Source organism: Herpailurus yagouaroundi, unplaced genomic scaffold (assembly GCF_014898765.1).
Source record: "Herpailurus yagouaroundi ecotype Mexico unplaced genomic scaffold, PumYag 164, whole genome shotgun sequence".
Lineage (NCBI taxonomy): Eukaryota > Metazoa > Chordata > Mammalia > Carnivora > Felidae > Herpailurus > Herpailurus yagouaroundi.
The window spans coordinates 15533819-15558055 of NW_024412405.1; the positions used below are offsets into that span (position 1 = coordinate 15533819).

Genomic DNA, 24237 nt, shown 5'->3' on the forward strand with positions numbered 1-24237 from the left:
ACTAGAAAAACCCAAATAAAAAGTTCACTGAACGTGCTCAACAGTAGAATGGAGGGGACAGAGAAGAGAATCAGTGAATTGGAATGATAAAAAAAAATTACGAAATCTGATCAGAAAGAAAAGGAATGGAGAAAAATGAACAGAGCCTCAGGGACCTGTGGGGCTGAAACAAAAGAGCTAACATTTATGTCAATCAGAATCTAAGACAAAAACTAGAGATAGAGGGTAAAGCTAAAAAAATATTTCAAGACATAAAGGCTAAGGGGCACCTGGGTGGCTCAGTCAGTTAAGTATCAAACTCTTGATTTCAGCTCAGGTCGTGAGCTCATGGTTCATTGGTTCGAGCCCCACATCCGGCTCTGCGCTAAAGACAGCTCAGAGCCCAGAGCCTGCTTCAGATCCTGTGTCTCCCTCTCTCTCTCTGCCCCTCCCCCGCTTGCACGCTGTCTCTCTCTCAAAAATAAATAAATATTTAAAATATAAGCAATCTTTAAAAAGAAGTAATGGCTGAAACTTCCCAAGTTTGACAAGACACAAACCTACATATTCTAGAAGCTAAATAAATTCCAGATAGGATAAAAACAAAGAAATCCACACCAAGATACACCATAATTAAACTTCTGAATACTAAAAACAAAGAAAACAGATTTTGAAAGCAGTCAGAGGAAAATATGTTATTTTAGGGAAAAACAATCAGAATGACCATGGGTTTCTCATCAGGAACCATGGAGGCCACAAAGAAGTGGTACAATATTTTTCAGGTGCTCTAACAAAAGGACTTAACTGAGAATTTTATACCACAAGAAAGTCTCTATATACTCTGTATACATCTCTATCACTCTAGATCCCACATTATCTTTTAACAATCAGTTTATATGTCCGTCTCCCACACTAATCTTTAAGCTTCTTAACACCAAAAACCATGTCATATTCATCTCTGCACCCCTTAGTACATTGTCAGTGCCTGACACAGGAGATACTCAATATATATTTGGTGAAATATAAATAAATCTGCTGGTAAGAATATTATGCAGTTACTATTACTTATATTCTGCCTTATTAAAAATAAGTACAGGGGCACCTGGGTGGCTCAGTCACTTGAGCATCCAACGGAACGCACGCTTCGTGAGTTTGAGCCCCACGTCACGCTCTGTGTTGACAGCTCAGAGCCTGCAGCCTGCTACAGATTCTGTGTCCCCCTCTCTCTCTGTTCCTCCTCTACTCGCACGCTCTCTTTCTGTGTATCTCAAAAATAAATAAATATTTAAAAATAATAATATTAAGTAGAGCTGCAGTAGTTTTGCCAAGGCCCAGGGCTATCTAGGATAGTCTATCCTCAATGGCTAATGAGTAAGAGAGCAAGCAGTTCAACTGTTCTTCTGTGCCCAGAAAAGACAGAGAAGGGAGGCTGTAGACTGCAGACAAGCACATTCTTACCTGCCGTCTCTGATGAGCTCTTCAGCTGACTCAATTAGCTTATTAAGTTTCTTTACTTGTTTATAGTGTGCAAAACACCTTTTATGATCCTGGTCCAGTTTAAGACATTCACGAACTTCACTGCTCATGTATTTAAAAACAGGAAAATACTCCAAGTCAAAATAATTAATGACTGGTTTTCCACAATACAGAAATCACATTAAAGGTATTTTTTGCTTGTAACGATTAAACAAAACACACTGACTTAACAACTGACCATATACTTTTACATGTGGCATTGTGCCACACACACGTATTAACTCAAATTATAATAACTTAAGTAGAATTATACATTAAACACCCTATTTTCTTTCTGCAAATATATCTCTATTTTAATAAGCATAGCTCATGAAAATAAACTATGTGGAAATAGAATAACTTAGGGAAAATACAAAATATACAAATAAAGAATATAAAAACAACCTTAACCACAGTTTTAATTTAAAATTAAAGTCTTTAAAAACGGGATTATCATCTTACTGCCAACAGTGAAAAGAGGATGAGGACGAGATGTGTATGTCACTAGAGCTGACCTGAGGGACAGTTCATGGTCTCCTAGTTGATAGTACAGTGTGCTGATTTTATAAAAAGCCTCAGTATTATCATTCTTCAACTTTGATGCAGCTTTTAAGTCACTTATCGCTTTCCTAGGTTCCCCCTCTTTTATGAAACATTCAGCTCGAAGTTCCCGTAGTTCTGCATCCCAAACACAAACCTTGAGAAACAAGAGAACTAGACTTTAAGAAGCAGTAAACTATGCACACTCATACTTCATCCCGCGTAGTTTGCTGACACACTTATCAACATGAAACCATCTTCAATTACTGTGATTTCTATATCGTAAAGCATTAAAAAGGCTGATACAATTCAGATGCGACAAAATAATTTCTCCAAGGATATCTTCAATTCTAATGGGGGAAGGGATGTATACGCTAACAAGGCCCCTTTCCTACTTCCTTCAATTATATAATTTTAAAACTCTGAAAATAAGAATACATGGCATTACTATTAGAAGGCTGCTCCCAGTGAAGCACATCTGATTTTGAAAAGAATATTCTTTAGTCAGGTTTTTGTACTTAATCAACAATTCTAATTTCTAGTTCCAAAACATAAAATCTAGGTTCTAAACCTGCAAAATACTTCTATTCTACTAATAACTAAATAGAACTCTCTTTTGTAAATGTTGTCTCCTTGAAATTAAATTCTCATACCACAAAAACAAAGAAAAGAGGAGAACAATGTGAGAAGGTGGAGGCTTCACCATTTCCACTTTGTCAAAATGTTTATAAATGCATGAGTTTTTTTTAAAAATGTAAACCCAAAAGGTCACCAATAGGGTCTGTGGAAGGATCTTTACACATTTCTTAGAGCTGTTCTAAGGTCATATCAACTTTTCACATATTTTAGATACCAAAATCAACACGTACATAAATTAAATATCTTGGCTAATCAAGTAGGTAAAAATGGTTATCTAAGTCCTGGAAGATAAAAATTATAACTTTATGTTTCCTTAACAAATCATAAACAAAATAATTTAATAAAACATGAATTCCACTCGACTGTATCACACAATTTCCTCTATAAAATTATCAAAGAAGCACCTACTCTACATACGTTAAGTTTCCTGCCATGATTAAATGCAATTGTACATCAAAGTGCCATGAAAATGATAAATAAACAAGAATTAGGATTGCTCCTACTTGAATATCTCAGTAGACTTCCTCCTGAAACCATCTGTCATTAAGTCCTTCAGAGGCAAGGAAACTATAGACTGAGCTCTTGTCTTGACTTCTGGGGCTTGTCAACATTCCATCTGCTTCTTCCCTATAGACTTCTCACTCTAAACCTTCTTCCCCTGAAACATTACTTTTCCTTTTTCTTCAACCAGTTCTTTCATCTTTCACCCCCTTTATCTAACTTCTAGAATTCTCTCCACCCCCCCCCATGCAAAATCAAACAAAAACAGTAAACCAAGCAATGTATAAAAATGTGTAACTCCCATTCCACAGCACATCGAGTACATTTTCTGCAAACTCCAGTTCCAAATTTTGTTCTACATAAACACCATCTCTCACTTAAGAGCTAAAAGCCCAAGGACCAATGTGATCTTATCCTCTCTAGGTTGCTTGTGATACATAACATGTCAAAGTGCATGAATGCGCCTCAGAGTAAAACACAGCATGTGTCAGGCTTGCCAGCTGCAATGTCTAAGAAACTTACCTCTAAAATCTTATCAAGGAAGGTTATAGCAGCAGTATAATCTGAGCTTTCAAAAGCATCAAGCGCTTGTGAGCGCAAACGCTGCATTTCATCAGATTTCACAAGTTGAAACTGGGCTTCCTTTTCTTCATTTTCACTTGGATTAGATTTGAGCTATAAGAATGAGAAGAGAAATTAAGCAGGGTTTTTAATCTCTTAAATCTAATACCCATAGTACACACAACAATCTGACCGTCGTAAATACTTAAACTCATCAGGGGAAAAAAGGGTAAGAGACGCTGGCAAAACTGGCTTGTGCAAGAACTTGAGAACATAAGAGCACCTTTACCTCCATTTGTAAGGTACACAGGAGCGAGCTGTGAAATGACCTATGGTCCCCGCACCTTCCTAGGATGCAAACACACTTAGGACTGTGAAAGAGCAGAGATGAATGAAGTCAGGAGAGCACCCTCCTCACTCTTAGGTTAAGCTCTGCGGAGTAACGAGAGTCTCACGTAGTGGGCCTTCTAGTTCTATTTCCTAAATGTGTATTTTTAAGAATAAAATGGTTTTACCAAAATAATGAAAAACATAGGGAAACTGAGGAGATGGCAGTATTTTTTAGAGGTTATAGAACAAAGATTTGGCACCAGAGGGGCTAAGGTGTAATGAGTAAGGAAGAATTTATGGGGGAAAATGAGAGTAATACTTTATCACAAGGCTTCTAATGGAGTTTTAAGACATGTACACATTGTCTCTCTTTTTTAATAACTTGATAAAGGTATAATTTATACCATAAAATTCATGCATTTTAAGTATGTGATTCTGATTTTTAACAAATGTACCAAGTATGTGACCGCTACCACAGTTTTAGGCCATTTCGGTCAAACTTTTAAGATCCCTGGTGTCTGCTTACAGTTCATTCTTGCTCCCAGCCCAGCCTAGGCACAGGGACTCTGAACAATTTCTTCCTCCATATGGAAAATCTTAACCTTAATGGCTTAGAAAAATTGAGTGCCTACATTTAAAAGCTATTGACTTGGGTGAGGGGGGGACTTTTTTCATGGCAATTATAGTTTATATGTAATAACTTCTGAAATCTAATATTCTTACCAAGATGGGAATCATAGTTGATGGGTTCCAATTTGGGGTGAGGTAGTGCCAATGGGAGATTATTTCTAGAAATGTCTCTCCTTCGACTGACCAATAACACTGCTTCTCCTTTTAGTGGATTCAGTTTTTTAAAAAAACACCCTACTAGCTACCTGGTAGGAGAGAACACTCCACACGAGAAACCTTGAGCATATTATTTCTTGGTAGAGGCTCTACATTTCTCCATTTGGTTTTCAGGATACTTAAGGTATTCTGTTTTGTCTGTTTAATCCTTAGCTTTGAAGGAATGGACAGGACTCTAAGTATTCATAGGTAACTAGGAACTCACAGCCTCAGCTTGCTCTGGCAAGGACTGTCCCTCCATGACTGAATTATCCAGCTGAAGGGAGCTGCTGAGAGGCCGTGGCATGTTTATCTATGACTGTTTCATCATCTTCAGGCTGGTCTTGAATACTTCTGCCAGACCACACTGGAAGGAGGAAAATGTGCAGGCACTATCACTTTGCTCTGGGTAAAAGTAGTTTATTGATAACTTGTTTCCTGTACGTATACTACCACTCCTTTTTGAATAGGATACATTAGAATGGATTAGAGATTGCCTCTTGGGTGGAATTTGCACCTTTTCTCTCGCAAACTTTACAGTCTAATCTCTACCACACAATTTTTCTTGCTGGAAGGTGAGAGCGGGTAAAGTCCTAAAGCCTGAGATTGAGGATGGAGCTCAGGCTCACTTGGTGCTCAGACAATGGGAATGGGAATGAGAAAGAGGGGGTGAGGTCAGGTCGTCTGGAGCTCTTTGAGGCTGGAGGGAACTAGGGGAGGGAGGAGATTCTTGCAAGGAGGGAAGAAAGGAGTTTGAGACTAAGGACTTACTTGTAACCCTGAGGACTTTCAAAGAGGGTTAAAGGAGATGAAAATTTTCACTCTTACCACAGGCCGGGCTCCTCCAAGATATTTACATGTAGGGATTGGACCCTGCTAGCATTTCCCTCTCCTTTTTTTCACATTTCTTGATATCCCTTCTCTTTCTTTAGTGTTTCGTATTTCAGACCCTTTCAACCAAACCGCTACCTATGACAATATTCTATTTCTTATTTCTTACCGTTTACTGCGATCACTGAGCTTTTGGATATAAACCTGTAATAGCTATGGGATGGGGGGCTTATTAAAAGGGGTGAGCTGCTCTCTAATCTAATCTAAATACACTCCCATTTCTGGGATTTCAAATGAAAACTACAGGTTGGTAGTGGTGGTGGGCAGACTTCTAAGATGGCCCCAAAAGACCCCCAGGCTCCTGGAATTCATACCTTTGTGTGATCCCCTCTCCTACTCCTTTTAAGAAACAGAATGTGACAAAGGTGACAGGACATCACTTCCTTAGTTAGGTACAAAACACTGTGACCTCCATCTTGCTAGCACTCACTCTCTTGCTGGCATCTCTTGCCTTCTCACCTGCTCACTCTGACGAAGCAAGCTGCCTGCTGTGGGATGCTTTATGGGGAGACCCACAAACGAAAGAACCAAGGGAAGCCTCTGGCTGACACTCAGAAAAAACAAAGGCCTCAACCTAACAGCTCAAGAGGAATTACATCCTGCCAACAACAAAGTGAATTTGGAAGTAGTTCCTTCACCAGCCAAATCTTCAGATAATACTGCAAGCCTATCTGACACCTTAACTGTAGCCTAGGAGAGACCCTGGGGCAGAGGACCCAGCTAAACCTGCCCAGATTCCTGACCCCATGAACTGTAAGATCACAAAGGTAGGAAGCTTTAAGCTGCTAACTTTGAGTAATTTGTTAAGCAGCAACAGAGAACTAATATAGTGGTTTTACCATTTTTCAATGGCCAGGTTGTGAATATTTCCAAACAGATTTTCTACCATTAATGTTTTAAAATAAAATCTAAATGGGGAAAAAAACAAACCCTCAGCCCAAACCTTGGCTTTATCACTTACTATCTGTGTATTATTTGCATTTTCTTCACCAATAAAAGGGGAATAATAATGCTTACACCCTGAGGAGCAGTCATTGAGAAATCAAAAGGACCACCACATAGCGAGTATTCCAAAAAATGCTAATAAAAATTCCAAGCTCCTTTTTTGAACTTTCTAGAATATATAAATTCATAATGAGGACAGGATGCAAGACATAATACACACTTTAAAAGGCCATTCAATTTATTTATCATTGCATTCCATACCAGCCAACTTGAACTGGATGCCTTTACAATTAAAGTCCCAGAATAATAAAACCTTAATTTGACTCAAGGTCAAAATAAAATTAGACTTTAGCATAAAATATATTCACCAAACTGCCTGTTGCTCAAGAAATTAATCTTCCAATTCTATTAAATTTAATTATGGTTTTAAGAGGTAAGTAGCACAAGTTTACATCTTTAATTTGTTACTATTTGATAACATGGAAAAATATGTAATATTTGAGGTATATTGCAATATTCTCTAGCAACTCCTAGAATTTGCCTTCACCAATTCTTTCCTAAGTCTTTAAGGGATCTATACAAAAGTAATACTAATTTGAATGTCAATAAAAAGCCCCAATTTTTGAAAAATAATTATATCCAAGCCAGGGAGTAGGTGATTGAGTTAAAGTATTCTAAGGCCCCTGTAATTTTCTGGAGGAAGCTAAAGATATTGATTACCTATAAACCTTAGTAAGCATGGATGCTGAAATTCGTGAAGTAATGACTAAGAGAAAAAGATATTCTTAAGGACTATCTTCACTGACACAAAAGAAACAGTTGGATAAATAGAATCTAAGAGAAATAGACACAAAAGATGTAAAGTTGCATTTCTTATACCAACCAAGCCAGCAAAAATACTACTGATACCAAGTGGTATTGAAGTTATGGGGCTCATAGAACCCCCCTAAACTGCTGGTGGGAATATAACTTGGAATAACCACTTAACGAGACAGTGCCAAACTGGCCAGCTTTAAAATGCCCATAACTTTCAAAGTAGCAATTATCCTCTTAGGTATATATCCTATAGTAGTGATTCTCAGCGTATGATCCAGGGACCCTTGGGAATCCTTAATACTCTTTCAGGGGTCTGTGGGGCCAAAACACATATGGATAAAAGACAAAGTACCCATTCAAAGTGCAGGCTAAACTAATGGATTTCATTATGACAGAGTACTACAAGTTCACTGGCAGGATTTCAGAGTCCACATTGCAACTAACCAATAACAACTACTGGAGTTTTGGTGTAACATCGAAGAGCATCCACAATTATATAAAAAGACTATTAAAACATTCTTCCTTTTCCAACTGCTTATATGTATAAACCACATTTTCTTCAATAGTACTTCAACCAAAATATAAATCAGATCTGGGAATCTGATGGTCTTCAAGTAAGCCACATATTAAAGAGATTTGTAAAAATGTAAAACTTATCTCATTAAACTTTTTGTTTTTGAAAATATAGTTAGGTTGCATGCAAAAAAAATCTATATTAACATAATGGGTTTGTTACTTTTAAATTAATAAGTATTTTTTAATTTCTAAAATGAACTTCTAATCCCGTAAATATTGCTAAACAAAAGGTCTCTGGAGGCCTCCATATTGACTAGTATAATGGGATCCTGAGAGCCATCCTAAGAACTGCTGCCCTAGAGGGACGCAGCACGTACAAGGAAAACGAGCAAGAACGTTCAATGAACCTAACAAAATATAAATTCAAATATTTGTGAAATTCATAAATAAAACCTATCAGAAATGAAACATGGAAATGTGAGGATAGGCTAATTTCTCACAATTATAACACAAGAAAAAAGGTATCTTCGAGATTCCAAAACTCTCTTGTTCCCTCATACAATTTTCATCAAACCAACACCCTTTTCATGTCCCATCTCCTCCTAGCCTCCCTAACTGTTCCATACTATGGTAGTAATCACTTCTCTCTAAATGCCGAAATCACGTAAGAAACTCTTAACAAGGAAGTAACCTAAGAAATCATCTTGCCCAATCAACTCGCACTTTGTAAATGAAAATACTGAGTCTCACAGTATTGACAGGATAATGATAACTTGCCCAACATCACACAGCTAATCAGGAGAAAAAGTGAGGTGGGTCTCCCAACTTCTAGTCGTGTTCTTAATTCTTAATCTTATCGTTTTATCCAAACTTATATGTCACTTCTTATAAATATCTCTGTGCTATTAATTTTTTACATATTTAGCGCTTATTTCCTCCAACTAAAGTATAAACTGCTAAAAAACAGGACATATGCCTTAATGCCTACATTGCATGCCTATCTTTCTTTTTTCATTTATACTATTACCCATGAGCTAGATTTTACTACCCCAACTTTAGATAAAGAAATTGAATGATTATGTAACTTGCCAGAAGTCTTGCTTACTTTCCAACTAAGGTCTGTATCTCCAAAGCCCATGTTTTTGGATGATGGTGATGATGAATATCAATCATGACAGCAGAAAACATTTACTGAGTCCTCTCTAGGTTTCAGGCAATATTCTAAAGCTAAACCAAAAGCCCTAAAGGGCAGTTTGGATTATCTCCATTTTACACAGGAGGAAACCAAGGCTCAAAGTCACTTCCAGAGCCTACATTCTTAACCGCTCCCTCTTACATGTACGCTGACGCCAAACATGCAACTGCCCACCTTACATCTCCAGCAAGACATCTTAACAGCGTTTCGCTAAGAAGAATTCCACGTCCCATTCCCAACCCACTGCCACTGTCACTGTCACCATCCCATGCTGTTCAAAAATGGCTCCTCTTGGGGCGCCTGGGTGGCGCAGTCGGTTAAGCGTCCGACTTCAGCCAGGTCATGATCTCGCGGTCCGTGAGTTCGAGCCCCGCGTCAAGGCTCTGGGCTGATGGCTCGGAGCCTGGAGCCTGTTTCCGATTCTGTATCTCCCTCTCTCTCTGCCCCTCCCCGCTCATGCTCTGTCTCTCTCTGTCCCAAAAATAAATAAACGTTGAAAAAAAAAAAAATTTAAAAAAAAAAAAATGGCTCCTCTTGGGGCGCCTGGGTGGCTCCGTCGGTTAAGCGGCCGACTTCATCTCAGGTCATGGTCTCGCACTCCGTGAGTTTGAGCCCCGCGTCGGGCTCTGTGCTGACAGCTCAGAGCCTGGAGCCTGTTTCAGATTCTGTGTCTCCCTCTCTCTGATCCTCCCCTGTTCATGCTCTGTCTCTCCCTGTCTCAAAAATAACTGAAACGTTAAAAAAAAATTAAAAAAAAAAATGGCTCCTCTTATTATTTAGGATGTTAGATTCCTCTTTCCTTGATGTAATTAGGAGTCCAACTCCATTTTACTGCTGCTATCTTTTAAGCCTCATCCTTCCCTCTTCCCTTTCTGCCTCACATCTAAAGCAAGGTGATAAAGCATACTTTGATTTCTCTCAATGGAATGAGTCTTACCATCAGCCCATCAACATGACTGCATATGCACAAAAATGGTCTAGCACGCTTGACTCCAGTTATTAACACCGTTGGTACTATACGTACAGGTTTTAAATGCCAAAGTCTTCATGAAGTTAATGTATAACAGAAAGGCAGTGAGCAGAGCAGTGTGATAATAAAAACTTGTGTCTAAGTCTCAAATAGCTCTTTCTATAAGCACAAAATAAAAATATTAAGTTATAAGAAGGCATTATTAACCAGCAGCATTTATTCTTTTAATACAGCATAAAATAATAACATGTCTTACAATTGATAGCTCCTTATATCTGATGAATTACGGCATATTTATACTATTACCCATATATAGCATTATTTCTGATTCAAAGAAAAAGAGAGCAACTGTAGCAAGCTATAGCACACATTGCTATCTTTATATTAAATTATAACCAAATTTATTTCATGCCTTTAAAAGTACTGCTCCCTTTTCTTCCTAGTTCATAATACTTAGTATTTTTTTTTAACTTTGGTTATTTCTGATTTAGTTAACTTGAGGCACCACAATCATTCTTTCTGTACTAAAAGATTAAAGATGGAAAAAACAATGCCTAAAGTTATATTGATGCATTTGGTAGATTTATGGTAGTGTTTTCAAGTAACACAAACTACCAATGAAGAGTTTATTTATTAAAAATCACACCAAAGCTTTGTACTTAAATTAAAAATTAAATTGCAATTGGCACTAATATTTATCTAATAATATGGCTTTTCACCAAAAACAAAATGTGAGTTGCCAATTTCATCAAAATAAAAAATACCGAAATATGAAATAAACATTTAAACTGATCATTACCTTCACTGTATTTGGGTCACATGGAACACTGCCTTGATCTAAAGATTTTTCACTTAAACCCAAAGCATTGATAGCAAAGATAAATAAGGAAAAGATAAAACACCAAAGTCCAAAAACAGATGAGTTTAAAGTGCATTTACTGTATCTTGAAGCTGATAAGAAGGAAGAATTTATATATCACAAATTATTAAATAAAATGAGTTGCTGAGAATCAGGAAAGTTTTTAAAACATTTTTTTTAATGTTTATTTTTTATTTTTGAGAGAGAAACAGAGCATGAGCAGGGAAGGGGCAGAGAGAGAGGAAGACACAGAATCCAAAGAAGGCTACAGAATCTGAGCTGTCAGCACAGGGCTCAAATTCACTAACCATGAGATCATGACCTGAGCCGAAGTCATACACTTAACCAACTGAGCCACCCAGGCGCTCCAGGATATTTTTATAAAAATAAGGGAGTCGGGGGCGCCTGGCTGGCTGAGTGGGTTAAACATCCAACTCTTGGTTTCAGCTCAGGTCAGCACAGAGCCTGCTTGGGATTCTCTCTCACTCTCCCTCTCTCTCTGCCACCCCCACTCATGTTGTCTCTGTCTCTCTCAAAACTAAGTAAACTTAAAAAAAAAAAAAGAATAAGAGCGTCAAACCATATGATCGTTTTCAACAGATGCAGAAAAAGCATTTGACAAAGTACAACATCCATTCACGATAAAAACCATCAACAAAATAGGTTTAAAGGGAACAGACTTCAACGTAATAAAGACCATATATGAAAAACCCACAGCAAACATCACCCTCAATGAGGAAGAATGGAGAGCCCCTCCCCTAAGGTCAGGAACAAGACAAGGATGTCCACTCTCACCACTTCTATTCAATATAGCACTGGACATCCTAGCCACAGCAATCAGACAACAAAAAGAAATAAAAGGCATAAAAATCTATAAGGAGGAAGTCAAACTTTCCCTATTTGCAGCTGACATGATATTATACACAGAAAACCTGAAAAACTCTACCAAAAAACTGCTAGAACTGATTAACAAATTCAGTAAAGTCGCAGGATACAAAATTACTCTACAGAATTCTGTTGCACTTCTATACATCAATAATGAAACAGCAGAAAAAGAAATTAAGAAAACAATCCCATTTACTACTGTACCCCAAATGGTAAGATACCCAGAAATAAACCTCACCAAAGAGGTGAAAGACCTGTACTCTGAAAACTATAGAACACTGATGAAAGAAACTGAAGATGATGCAAAGAAATGGAAAGACATTCCATGTTCATGGATTGGAAGGACACTGTTAAAATATCTATACTACCCAAAGCAATCTACACATTTAATGCAATCTCTATCAAAATACCAACAGCATTTTTCACAGAACTAGAACAAACAATCCTAAAATTTGTATGAAACTACAAAAGACCTGGAATAGCCAAAGCAATCTTAAAGAGGAAAAAAAAAAAAAACAAAAAAAAAAACTAAGTTGGAGGCATCACAATTCCAGACTTCAAGTTATAGCACAAAGCTGTAGTAATCAAACAGCATGGTACTTGCACAAAAATAGAAACATATAGATCAAGGGAACAGAATACAAAATCCAGAAATAAACCCACAATTATATCATCAATTAATTAATCTTTGACCATCCAATGAAAGACTCTCCAATGAAAAAGTCTCTTCAACAAATGGTGTTGGGAAAACTGGATAGCAACATGTGGAAGAATGAAACTGGACCAATTTCCTACACTATACACAAAAATAAATTCAAAATGGATTAAAGACCTAAATGTAAGACCTGAAACCATACAAATCCTAGAAGAGAGCACAGGCAGTAATTTCTCTGACATCAGCTGAGCAACTTTTTTCTAGATATGTCTCCTGAGGCAAGGAAAACAAAAGCAATAATAAACTATTGAGGCTATATCAAAATAAAAAGCTTCTGCACTTGTTGTGATGACTACACGGTGATGTGTGGAAGTGCTAAATTACTATATCGTACACCTGAAACCAATATAACACTGTAAGTTAACTAATGGAAATTAAAATAAAAACTTTAAAAAATAAAACAAATTTAAAAAATAAAAAGCTTCTATACAGTAAAGGAAACAATCAACAAAAACTAAATGGCAACCTACAAATTGGGAGAAGATACTTACAAAAGACATATCCAATAAAGGGTATCTAAAATATGTAAAGAACTTATAAAATTCAACACCCAAAAACAAATAATCCAATTTAAAAATGGGCAGAAGACATGAACAGACATTTCTCCAAAGAAGACATACAGACGGCCAACAGACATATGAAAAGATATTCATCGTCACTCACTATCAGAGAAATGCAAATCAAAACTATACCTCACACCTGTCAGAATGGCTAAAATCAACAACGCAACAAACAATAGGTGTTCGCGAGGATGCAGAGAAAGGGGAACCCTCTTGCATTGTTGGTGGGAATGCAAACTGGTGCAGCCACTCTGAAAAACAGAATGGAGGTTCCTCAGAAAGTTAAAAATAGAACTACCCTATGGCCCAGCAATCACACTACGGGTATTTACCCAAAGAATACAAAAACACTAATTCAAAGGGACACATGCACTCCTATATTTATAGCAGTATTATTTACAATAGCCAGGATATGGAAGCAGCCCAAGTGTCCGTTGATTAATCAAAGGATAAAGAAGATGTTTAAGAAACAGGACTGCCTGGGTAGCTCAGTCGGTTGAGTGTCCCTCTCTTGGTCTTAGCTCAGGTCATGATCTCACAGTTCATGGGATCAAGCCCCACATAGGGCTCTGCACTGACAACACAGAGCCTGCTTGGGATTCTCTCTCCCTCTCTCTCTCTGCCCCTCCCCCGCTCACTCTCATGCTTTCTCTCTCTCAAAATAAATAAATTTTTTTTAAAAAGATGTTTAAAAAACAAAACAAATGAGCAAAGGGGAAAAAGAGAAACTAAGAAACAGACTCTTAACTACAGAGAACAAACTAATGGTCACCAGAGGGGATGGGGGCGGGGTAGGTGGGTGATTAAGGGGATTAAGGAGTGTGCATTTGTGATGAGCACTAAGTGATTAAAATAAAAACTTGAGGAAAAAAAAGTATAAGACAGGCATATTTTCTCTACCCATCCTTCTCTCCTAAATAATTGTTCTCTGAGTTTCTATCTGAGGGAATAGCATGGACATGTAACCAATTTGAACAATCCAGAAGCCTGGGCATCATACCTAATTGTTCCTTCTCCCTTAGCACAATCACTGCATCTCTCTTGATCCAACCTCCTAAATGTCCACCTATTTCTCTCAATCCCCACCTACTCCAGCCTAATCTTTGGCCTCCATAAAGTCACACTTAGACTACTTACTGCAACAGCTTAATTATCAGACTGTTTACTTCCACTCTCATCTTCTTCCAACCCATTTTCCAGAGTAGTCTGGGTTTTACTGAAGCAAAACCCTGATCATGACATTCCCAGCGTAAACCTTCCATGGCTATTAAATGAATGAACAAACACACACCCAGGTCCCAGCACTACATATGTCCTCTCTGCAATCAGACCCCTGCTTACCTGTCCAGCATTCTCAAACCCCTACTCCAGTGGTACTAGAGGTGTCATGTTCTTAAATGACAGGATGCTCACCGTCTGCCTGGATGGCCCTCCCATCCACTTTGCTAACACAGATTCATTCATTCTCTTACCATTCAGACTTCAAGTACATCCTCCTTTAAAAAGGCCTTTCTTGACTCCAGACTCCCAAATCCCAGCTAAGTTAGGTGGCCATTCTGTCTGTTCCCACAGGGCTCAATCACAACATTTGTCATATGGTATCATATTCGCCAGATTATTTCTTACCCTAGTACAATCTCTCCAAAGGCTGAGACTAGTTTTCTTCATCAGCAATTCTCTAACACCTACCATTCTGCCTTGCAAATAATATGCACTCAAATGCTCACTGACCTAACAAATGACCACATGCACTGGCTACAGCAGGAGTCACTGATGGCTCCAAGACAAACTAAACCACGTAAAGTACTGATCAGGATTAGGATAGCTGGTATGGACCTGACGTGATGCTCATTTACAGGACAGCCTCCAACAGTAGAGTAACCTGTACACCTAACAAAGAACGAGTTTCTCACTCTATCCCAAAAAGAGATTAAGTATATTCAAATTTCTGTTCCGTTATGTAAAATGTAGTTGAATACATCTACCTGGTTGTATACAGCACTTTACTAGTATGATTAAATCTTTACTATATGTAACAGGCTCATAAATACTCCTAAATACCACAAAAAGTCCATTTAACTAAAAAATATATAAAGCAAACAAGTTATTATGGATCATCTATATTCACAAATCTTTAAAAATTAATAAGGATTCTTTAACTGCTAAAAATAAAATGCAGTCATAACACAAAATTTATCTTTTCAAACGAGACCCAGAAATCATCTACTTTATGGTACCAAACTTTAAAGATAGGATGTCATCTATACAATTTCTATGCTTTGCAATGAGGAAAACAAGGTGCTCAGAAGGGAAGAACTTCTCAAAATCACCTTTCTTTCAAGAAGTACCAATGTTATCAGTTTCTTGCTTATCTTTCCAGAGGTTTTTGTCTGTATATAAGCAAATACACGTTTTCTCACACTTCTTAACGCGAATAACAACAAATGTTCTGTACCATGTGAAACACATACAGGTTTGAGTCCTGTGCCCATATTCGACAGGAATAGCCCTCAGAGCATGCATACAATTACTAATGACAGCAGAGAGCAACAGTACCATGCATAAGAATGCAGGTTCTAGAATTTTCTAACCTACTTGCTTGCTACTGGTGTAATCTTGGGCAAGTCACCAAACTTCTCTGAACCTCTATTTGCTCAGCTGAAAATGAGACTACCAGTATGCCAGACCACAGAGGCAGAATAGCAATTAAGTGAAATAATCCATCCAAGTCCTTAGCAATATGCCCTGTGCATGCTGAGTGCTGTACAAACCATGGCTAAAGTACAAAAGTAGATCTAAAACCCAACGCTCCTTCCTGCCTCTTGTTCCAAAACTTGTCTTTTTTCTTCAGAATTTGTTTTATACAACTTTAAAACAGAAAAAAACTATAAATTTTAACCAATTGCCACTTATACCAGTTTAGCACACAAAAGTTTTCTGTAATCAGAAATAGCATTTACACACAATTTTTATTTTGCCCTTTAATTGACTTTATTTTGTAATGTAGGTCTATAAATCAATAGCAAACATAAATAATTCTTGTTCATGAATATTATTCTATCATACTGACACAATATTCTCTTAATAGTTTCCAAAACAAATAGAACTCCAATAAGTATCTTTGGGCAAAATGTTTTTCTTTCATAATACTTACTGCCAGATTTTTCTGTAAAAGTTCTATTTATACTTGCAATGTCAACAGTATTATATAACTGGAAACATTTCCTTAAAGTCTCATCAAGGTTGGGCTGTATGTAATCTATTTTTGCTGAACATAAGAGATAGTGGTCCTGTGAACAGTTCTAATGTTCATCTTTACATTTAGAAAGACTGGACACTGTAGACACTGGGTTTGGGTTTATATCTCGTGTTGTCCATCTGATAACATTCTTTTATCATTTTCCCAGTAGAATCAAGGTTCCAAATGCTTAAAATTTAATCATTTATATACATATGTTAACTGATAAGTTCTTCTCAATATTCTCATTTCATGATGCTCTAACACCTACACCTTTGGGACACTGTAATTACTGTTCAGACAAAAGATATACATGTCAGATTTTCTAATTATTAATCTGAATCTTAAGTCCAGGTATTTCCAATTTATTCCAAGTGAAACATAAAATAACTGTAAAATAATAAATTCTGTACTTGTATCTTCCTCTAAACCCAATCCAATCTAATATAAGTATTATTACACACAACCAAATTGTTATTACATATTAAACATAGCTTTTGCAGTGTTAAGATTTAACTTGGCCTCCCATCTGTATTCCCATGGGGAACTGAGGTGGCTCTGTTGGTTAAGTGTCTGACTCTTGATCTTGGCTCAGGTCAGGATCGCATGGTTCGTGGGTTCGAGCCCTGCGTCAGGCTCCACGCTGAGAGTGTGGAGCTTGCTTCGGATTCTCTCTCTCCCTCTCTCTCTGCCCCTCCCTGCTCACTCTCTCTCTCTAAATAAGTAAATAAACATTAAAAAAATTTTTTTTTAATTTCTTCTACAAATTTAGATATGTGAACACTTTCCTGAAGAAAAAAAAATCACAAAGATTATTCAATATGAAAAATGAAATTAAAAACACAGTACCAGGGGCACCTGGGTGGCTCAGTCGGTTGAGCGTCCGACTTCAGCTCAGGTCATGACCTCACGGTTCGTGGGTTTGAGCCCCGCATTGGGCTCTGTGCTGACAGCTCAGAGCCTGGAGCCTGCTTCTGATTCTGTGTCTCACTCTCTCTCTCTGCCCCTCCCCTGCTCACACTGTCTCTCTCTGTCTCTCAAAAATAAATAAATGTAAAAAACATTTTAAAAAAACAAAAAAACACAGTACAATTTTAAATCATCCCTCCCACACCCAAAAAAGAACTCGGGTATATACATTTAACAAAATATGTACAGGATCTGTACATTGCAAGTTACAAAACACTGATAAAAGAAATCAAAGACCTAAACAAATGGGGAGGCATATTATGTTCATGGATTGGAAGACTCAACATAATAAGTATTTCATTTCTCCCCAAACTGACTTTTAAGCTTATTGCAATTCCTTTCCTATCAAAATATCAGCAAGGCTTTTTGTAGACATAGAGAAGTTTATTCTAAATTTACATAAAAGGGTAAAGGCCAGGGAATAGCTAAAACGATACTGACAGAGAAGAATAAAGTGAGACGGAATCACTCCACTCCCTAGTAAGACTCCTTATAGAGCTAAAACACCAACAGAGTACAGGAATGGCAGAGGGATAGACACACAGAAAACAGAAGAGAGAACCCAGAAATACACCCACCCAAGTACAGCAAACGTCTTATTTTTAAAGGTGTGAAAGCACTTCAGTGAAGGACAGAAAGCCTTTTCAAAATATGGTGCTGGAACAATGGCATATCCAAAGGCAAAACAAATCAACCTCAACCTAAACTTCACACATTACACAAACATTAAGTCAAAATAGAACACAGACTTAAATGTAAAACATAAGACCATAAAACTTTAAAAAAAAATAACATAGGAGAAAACGTTCGGAACGTAAGGCTTGGAGAACAGTTCTTCAACAGGACACCAAAAACAGTGTATGCAGAAGAAAAAGCAAAATGAATAAATTGAATATCATCAAAATTAAAAACATCTCTCTGAAACACCCTGTGAATAGTAAAAGACAAGCTATGGACGGGGAGAACATATTTGCCGACCACACATGTGATAAAGTATTGAAAATACATAAAGAGGGGCACCTGGGTGGCTCAGTCAGTTAAGCATCCGACTCTTGATCTTGGCTCAGGTCATGATTTCATGGTTCATGTGACCAAGCTCCCAGTCAGCCTCTGTGCTCACTGCGTGGAGCCTGCTTGGGATTCTCTCTCCCTCTCCCTCCCTCTCTCTCTCTGCCCCTCCCCTGCTAGCAGGCACACCCATGTGCTCTCTCAAAATAAATAAATTTTAAAAAGAAAAAAGCAGTGACAAAACCACATACTGGCAAAGATGCAGAGGAACATAAAATGGCACACTCACTCTGAAAAGCAGTTTGGTGGTTCCTTATAAAACTAAACAGGCAATTATGACACAACCCAGAAATTGCACTTCTAGGCATTTATCCCAGGAAAATGAAAACTTCTATTCACACTAAAACCTATGCAAGAATATTTGTAGCATTAAAAAAAAAAGTTCATACCAGTTTTATTCATAATTGTGAAAAAGTGGAAACAACCCAAATGTCCATTAATTGATGAATGAGTGTCACACACATACCATGGACTACTTAGCAATTAAAAGGAACTAAGTGATATATGCAACAATCTGAATGAATCTCCAGGGAATTATATGGAATAAAAAAAAGTCAATGCCAAAAGGTTACATAACGTTTGTCCATGTATAATGTTTGAAATGTCAAAATTAAAGAAATGAGTAACAAATTAGTGGTTGCCGAAAGTGGATGAGGGGCCAAAACAGTATGTGAGGGAAGTGGGTGTGCTTATAAAAGGGCAACAGGAAGGATCCTTGTGGCAACAGAAGTGCTGAGTATGTTAACTGCGGTGTAAATAAAACATGTATCAAATTAAACACACACGCAGACACAGACACTAGGCCTGGGTGGCTCAGTCCACTGAGCATCTGATTCTTGGTTTTGGCTCAGGTCATAATCTCACAATTCGTGGGATGGAGCCCCACATCTGGCTCTGCACTGACAGTGAGGAGCCTGCTTGGAATTCTCTGTCTCCCTCTCTCTCTGCCCCTCCCCCGATCGCTGTCTCTTGCAAAATAAATACCCAAACATTAAAAAAAAAAAAAAAAAACAAATGAACACTACTACTAAAACTGAGGAAATCTGAATAGACAGATTGTATCAATGTCAATATCTTTGTTGTAATATCGTACTATAGTTTTACAAGATGTTATCATTGGGGGACAGTAGGTATTGGGTAAAGGGTACACAGGATCTCTCTGTATTATTAATTACAACTGTATGGGAATCTACAATTATCTCAATACAAATTTCAATTAAAAATAAAAAATCATTCAATTCAGTTGCACACTGTCATGGAAGTATCCTGTAATAATAATAGCAACGGCAATTTTAAGAATGCACTAGCAGAAGTATGACCATCAGAAAACAATCGAAAAGTGGCAATACTGGCTGGTTCTTTGAAAGAATAAAAAAAAATTGATAAGCCCCTAGCCTTATAAAGCCCCTAGGCTTATAAAAAAGAAAAGAGAGAGGACCCAAATAGATAAAATCATGAATGAAAGAGATCACAACAAACACTACAGAAATACAAACAACTGTACGAGAATACCATGAAAAATTATATGCCAACACACGAGGCAATCTGGAAGAAATGGACAAATTCCTAGAAACTCATGCACTACCAAAACTGAAACAGTAAGAGACAGAAAATTTGAACATACCCATAACCAGCAAAGAAACTGAATCAGTTATCAAAAATCTCCCAACAAACAAATCTCCCAGAGTCCTGGGCCAGATGGCCTCCCAGGGGAATTCTACCAGACATTCATTTTCTTAAAGAGTATTCTCTTTTTATTTTCTTTTTTAAGTTTATTTATTTATTTAGAGAGAGAGAGAGCATGCACACGTGAGTCGGGGAGGGGCAGAAAGAGAGAATCCCAAGCAGGCTCCACGCTGTCAGTGCAGAGCTCGACACGGGGCTCGAACCCAAGGACCATGAGATCATGACCTGAGCCGAAACTAAGAGACACTCAACTGCACTATTCACCATGATCAAATGGGATTTATTGCTGGGCTGCAGGGCTGGCTTAGTGTTCGCAAATCAATCAATGCAATACACCACATTAACACAAGAAAGGATAAGAACTATATGATCCTCTCAGGGGCACCTGGGTGGCTCAGTCAGTTGAGGGTCCGACTTTGTCTCAGGTCATGATCTCGCAGTTCGTGAGTTTAAGCCCTGCGTTGGACTCTGTGCTGACAGCTCGGAGCCTGGAGCCTGCTTCCGATTCTGTGTCTCCCTCTCTGCCCCTTCCCCCCTCATGCTCTGTCTCTCTCTGTCTCTCAAAGATGAATAAACATTAAAAAAAAAAAAAAAAAGAACTATAGGATCCTCTCAATAGATGCAGAAAAAGCATTTGACAAAATACAGCATCCTTTCTTGATAAAAACTCTCAAGAAAGTTGGGAGTAGAAGGAACATACCTCAGCATTATAATTGCCATATATGAAAGACTCACAGCTGTAACATCCTCAATGGGGAAAAACTGAGAGCTTTGTCACTAAGGTCAGGAACAGGGATTTCCACTCTCACCACTGTGGTTCAACTTAGTATTGGAAGTCCTAGCCTCAGCAATCAGACAACGAAAAGAAATAAAAGGCATACAAGGAAGGAAGGAAGAAGTCAAACTTTCACTCTTCACAGATGACATGATACTCTACGTGGAAAACCCAAAAGACTCCACCAAAAAACTGCTAGAATTGATATATGAATTCAACAAAGTCACAGAATATAAAATCAACATAATGAAACTGGTTGCAGAAAGAGAAATTAAGAAAACAATCCTACTTACGATTGCCCCAAAAACCTTAAGATACCTAGGAATAAACCTAATAACCAAAAAAGTAAGTTCTGTACACTATAGAAAGCTTATGAAAGAAACTGAAGAAGACACAAAGAAATGGAAAAACAGTCCATGCTCACGGATTGAAGAACAAATATTGTTAAAATGTCGACACTACAAAGCAATCTACACGTGCAATGAAATCCCCATCAAAAATAACAGCATTCTTCATAGAGCTAGAACAAATAATCCTAAAATTTGTATGGAACCAGAAAAGACCCTGAATAGCCAAAGTAATGTTGAAAAAGAAAACCAAAGCTGGAAGCATCACAATCCTGGACTTCAAGCTGTATTCCAAAGCAGTAATCATCAAGACTGTATGGTACGGGCACAAAAACAGACGCAAAGATCATTGGAACAGAATGGAGAACCTAGATATGATATGGACCCACAAATGTATGGCCAATTAATCTTCCACAAAGCAGGAAAGAATATGGAATGGAAAAGATAGTCTCCTCAAATGGTGCTGGGAAAACTGGACAGCGACATGCAGAAGAAGGAACTTGGACCACTTTCCTATAACATACACAAAAATAAATTCAAAACGGATGGAAGACCTAAATGTGAGTCAGAAAACCATCAAAATCCTATAGGAGAACACAGGCAGCAACCTCTTTGACCTTGGCCACAGTAACCTCTTGCTTGACATGTCTCCAGAGGCAAGGGAAACAAAAGCAAAAATGAACTACTGGGACCTCATGAGGATAAAAACCTTCTGCACTGCAAAGGAAACAGTCAACAAAACTAAAAGGGAACCAACAGAATGGGAAAAGATATTTGCAAATGACATATCAGATAAAGGGTTAGTATCCAAAAACTATGAAGAACTTATCAAACTCAACACCCAAAAACAAACAATCCAGTGAAGTAATGTGCAGAAGACAGGAACAGACACATCGAGATGGCTAACAGACACATGAAAAGATGTTCAACATCACTCATCAGGAAGTTACAAATGTTCAACATCACTCATCATCAGGGAAATACAAATCAAAACCGCACTGAGATACCACCTCACACCAGTCAGAGTGGCTCAAATTAACAACTCAGGAAACAAGAGACGTTGGCAAGAGAGAAAGGGCAACCCTCTTACACTCTTGGTGGGAATGCAGCCACTCTGGAAAACAGAATGGAGACTCCTCAAAAAATTAAACATAGAACTACCCTATTACCCAGTATTTGACTGCTAGGTATTTATCCAAAAGATACAAAAATGCTGATTCAAAGGGGCACATGCACCCCAATGTTTATAGCAGCACTATCAAAAATAGCTAAATTATGGAAAGATCCCAAATGGCTACTGACTGATGAATGGATAAAGAAGAGGTGGGGTGGGGGTGTGTGTGTGTGTGTGTGTGTGTGTGTGTGTGTGTGTGTGTATGCAATGGAATATTATTCAGTCATCAAAAAGAAATGAAATCTTGCCATTTGCAACAATGTAGATAGAACTAGAGGGTGTTATGCTATGAAAAATAAGTCAGAGAAAGACAAATATATGATTTCACTCATGGAATTTAAGAAGCACAACAGATGAACATAGGGAAGGAAAAATAAGATAAAAACAGAGAGGGAGGCAAACCATAAGACTCTTAACTACAGAGAACAAACTGAGGTCTGCTGGAGGGGAGGTGGGTAGGGGGATGGGCTAAAAGGATGACGGGCATTAAGGAGAGCACTTGTTAGGATGAGCACTGGGTGTCATATGTAAGTGGGTTCTACTCCTGAAATCAATACTACACTGTATGTTAACTTACTTGAAGTTAAATGAATAAATTTTTAAAAATAAATAAAAGTGGAAAGTCCCCCTTTTGTTTCTGTGAGGTTTGGGAGGGTTTTTTTGTTTGTTTGTTTTTTAGAGAGAGAGCAAATGCAGGGGAGGGCAAAGGGAGGGGGGCGGGAGGGAGAAAGGGATGGGAGGAGGGAGAGGAGAGGAAAGAGAGGAAAGAAGAGAGAGAGGAGAGAGGGGGAGAGGGAGGGGAGAAGGAGGGGGAAGGGGAGGGAGAGAGACAATATCTTAAGCAGGCTCCATGCTCAATGTGGAAACTGACACAGGGCTCAATCCCACAACCCTGGAATCATGACCTGAGCTGAAATCAAGAGTTGGATATTCAACTGACAGAACCACTCAGCCACCCCTCTGTGAGGTTTTAATATTGATCACAGAAAAGACATTAACTGAAGACATACCCAAAATTCAAAGAACTCACTTTTCCAGAAGGATATATCCAATGCCCAGTAAGGATTAATTTTTGCTAAAGCTTTCTTCTAAATTGTGTTATTCCCAAAAGGCTACTCTAATGTTGTGATTGAGAAACAATTCTACATAATAGATTTAGGCATTTGTTAAAAAGAAGGAAACTCATTCTTATGTATTATCATTCATCCATCCATTCAACAAATTTCTCACAACACTTGCTATGTATAAGAACGAGGCTGGGGACTCAGATGCCATCACATCCCACGACCTATCCTTCAGCCTGTTCTCAAGCACCTTCCCAAGTAGTAAGGAAAATTAAATAAACATAAAAGGACATCCAGTTTTACTGAGACCAGGAGACAGCTGCTGATTAGATTTTAATACAATTAAGTCTAATGTTTAATTTCTCTGCATATGACTGAGTACTGTGAAAACACTGAGGTTATGAAATACTAAGGGTATAAAATACTGAGGTTATGAAAATATTAGAAATTTCAGTTTTATTTTCATAGTGGTTATCATCTAGTCACTAAGTATTTTTATAAACTACAAAAATGCAAATAATGAACAATGGGGTTTTATTTTTATTTTATTTTTATTTATATATGAAATTTATTGTCAAATTGGTTTCCATACAACACCCAGTGCTCATCCCAAAAGGTGCCCTCCTCAATACCCATCACCCACCCTCTCCTCCCTCCCACCCCCCATCAACCCT

General features: G+C 37.9%; 1 protein-coding gene across 1 annotated transcript in view; it reads right to left on the reverse strand.

The window, feature by feature from the left end:
* Positions 1 to 24237, reverse strand: part of DNAJC3 (DnaJ heat shock protein family (Hsp40) member C3) — a 92895-nt gene that overhangs the window by 34095 nt on the left and 34563 nt on the right. Inside the window, exons 3-6 of the mRNA XM_040486977.1 lie at positions 4025 to 4106; positions 3697 to 3849; positions 2010 to 2191; positions 1438 to 1557 (exon numbers count right to left, since the gene is read on the reverse strand). Coding sequence (XP_040342911.1) covers positions 1438 to 1557; positions 2010 to 2191; positions 3697 to 3849; positions 4025 to 4106 — 537 coding nt within the window. The remainder of the gene's footprint in view (positions 1 to 1437; positions 1558 to 2009; positions 2192 to 3696; positions 3850 to 4024; positions 4107 to 24237) is intronic.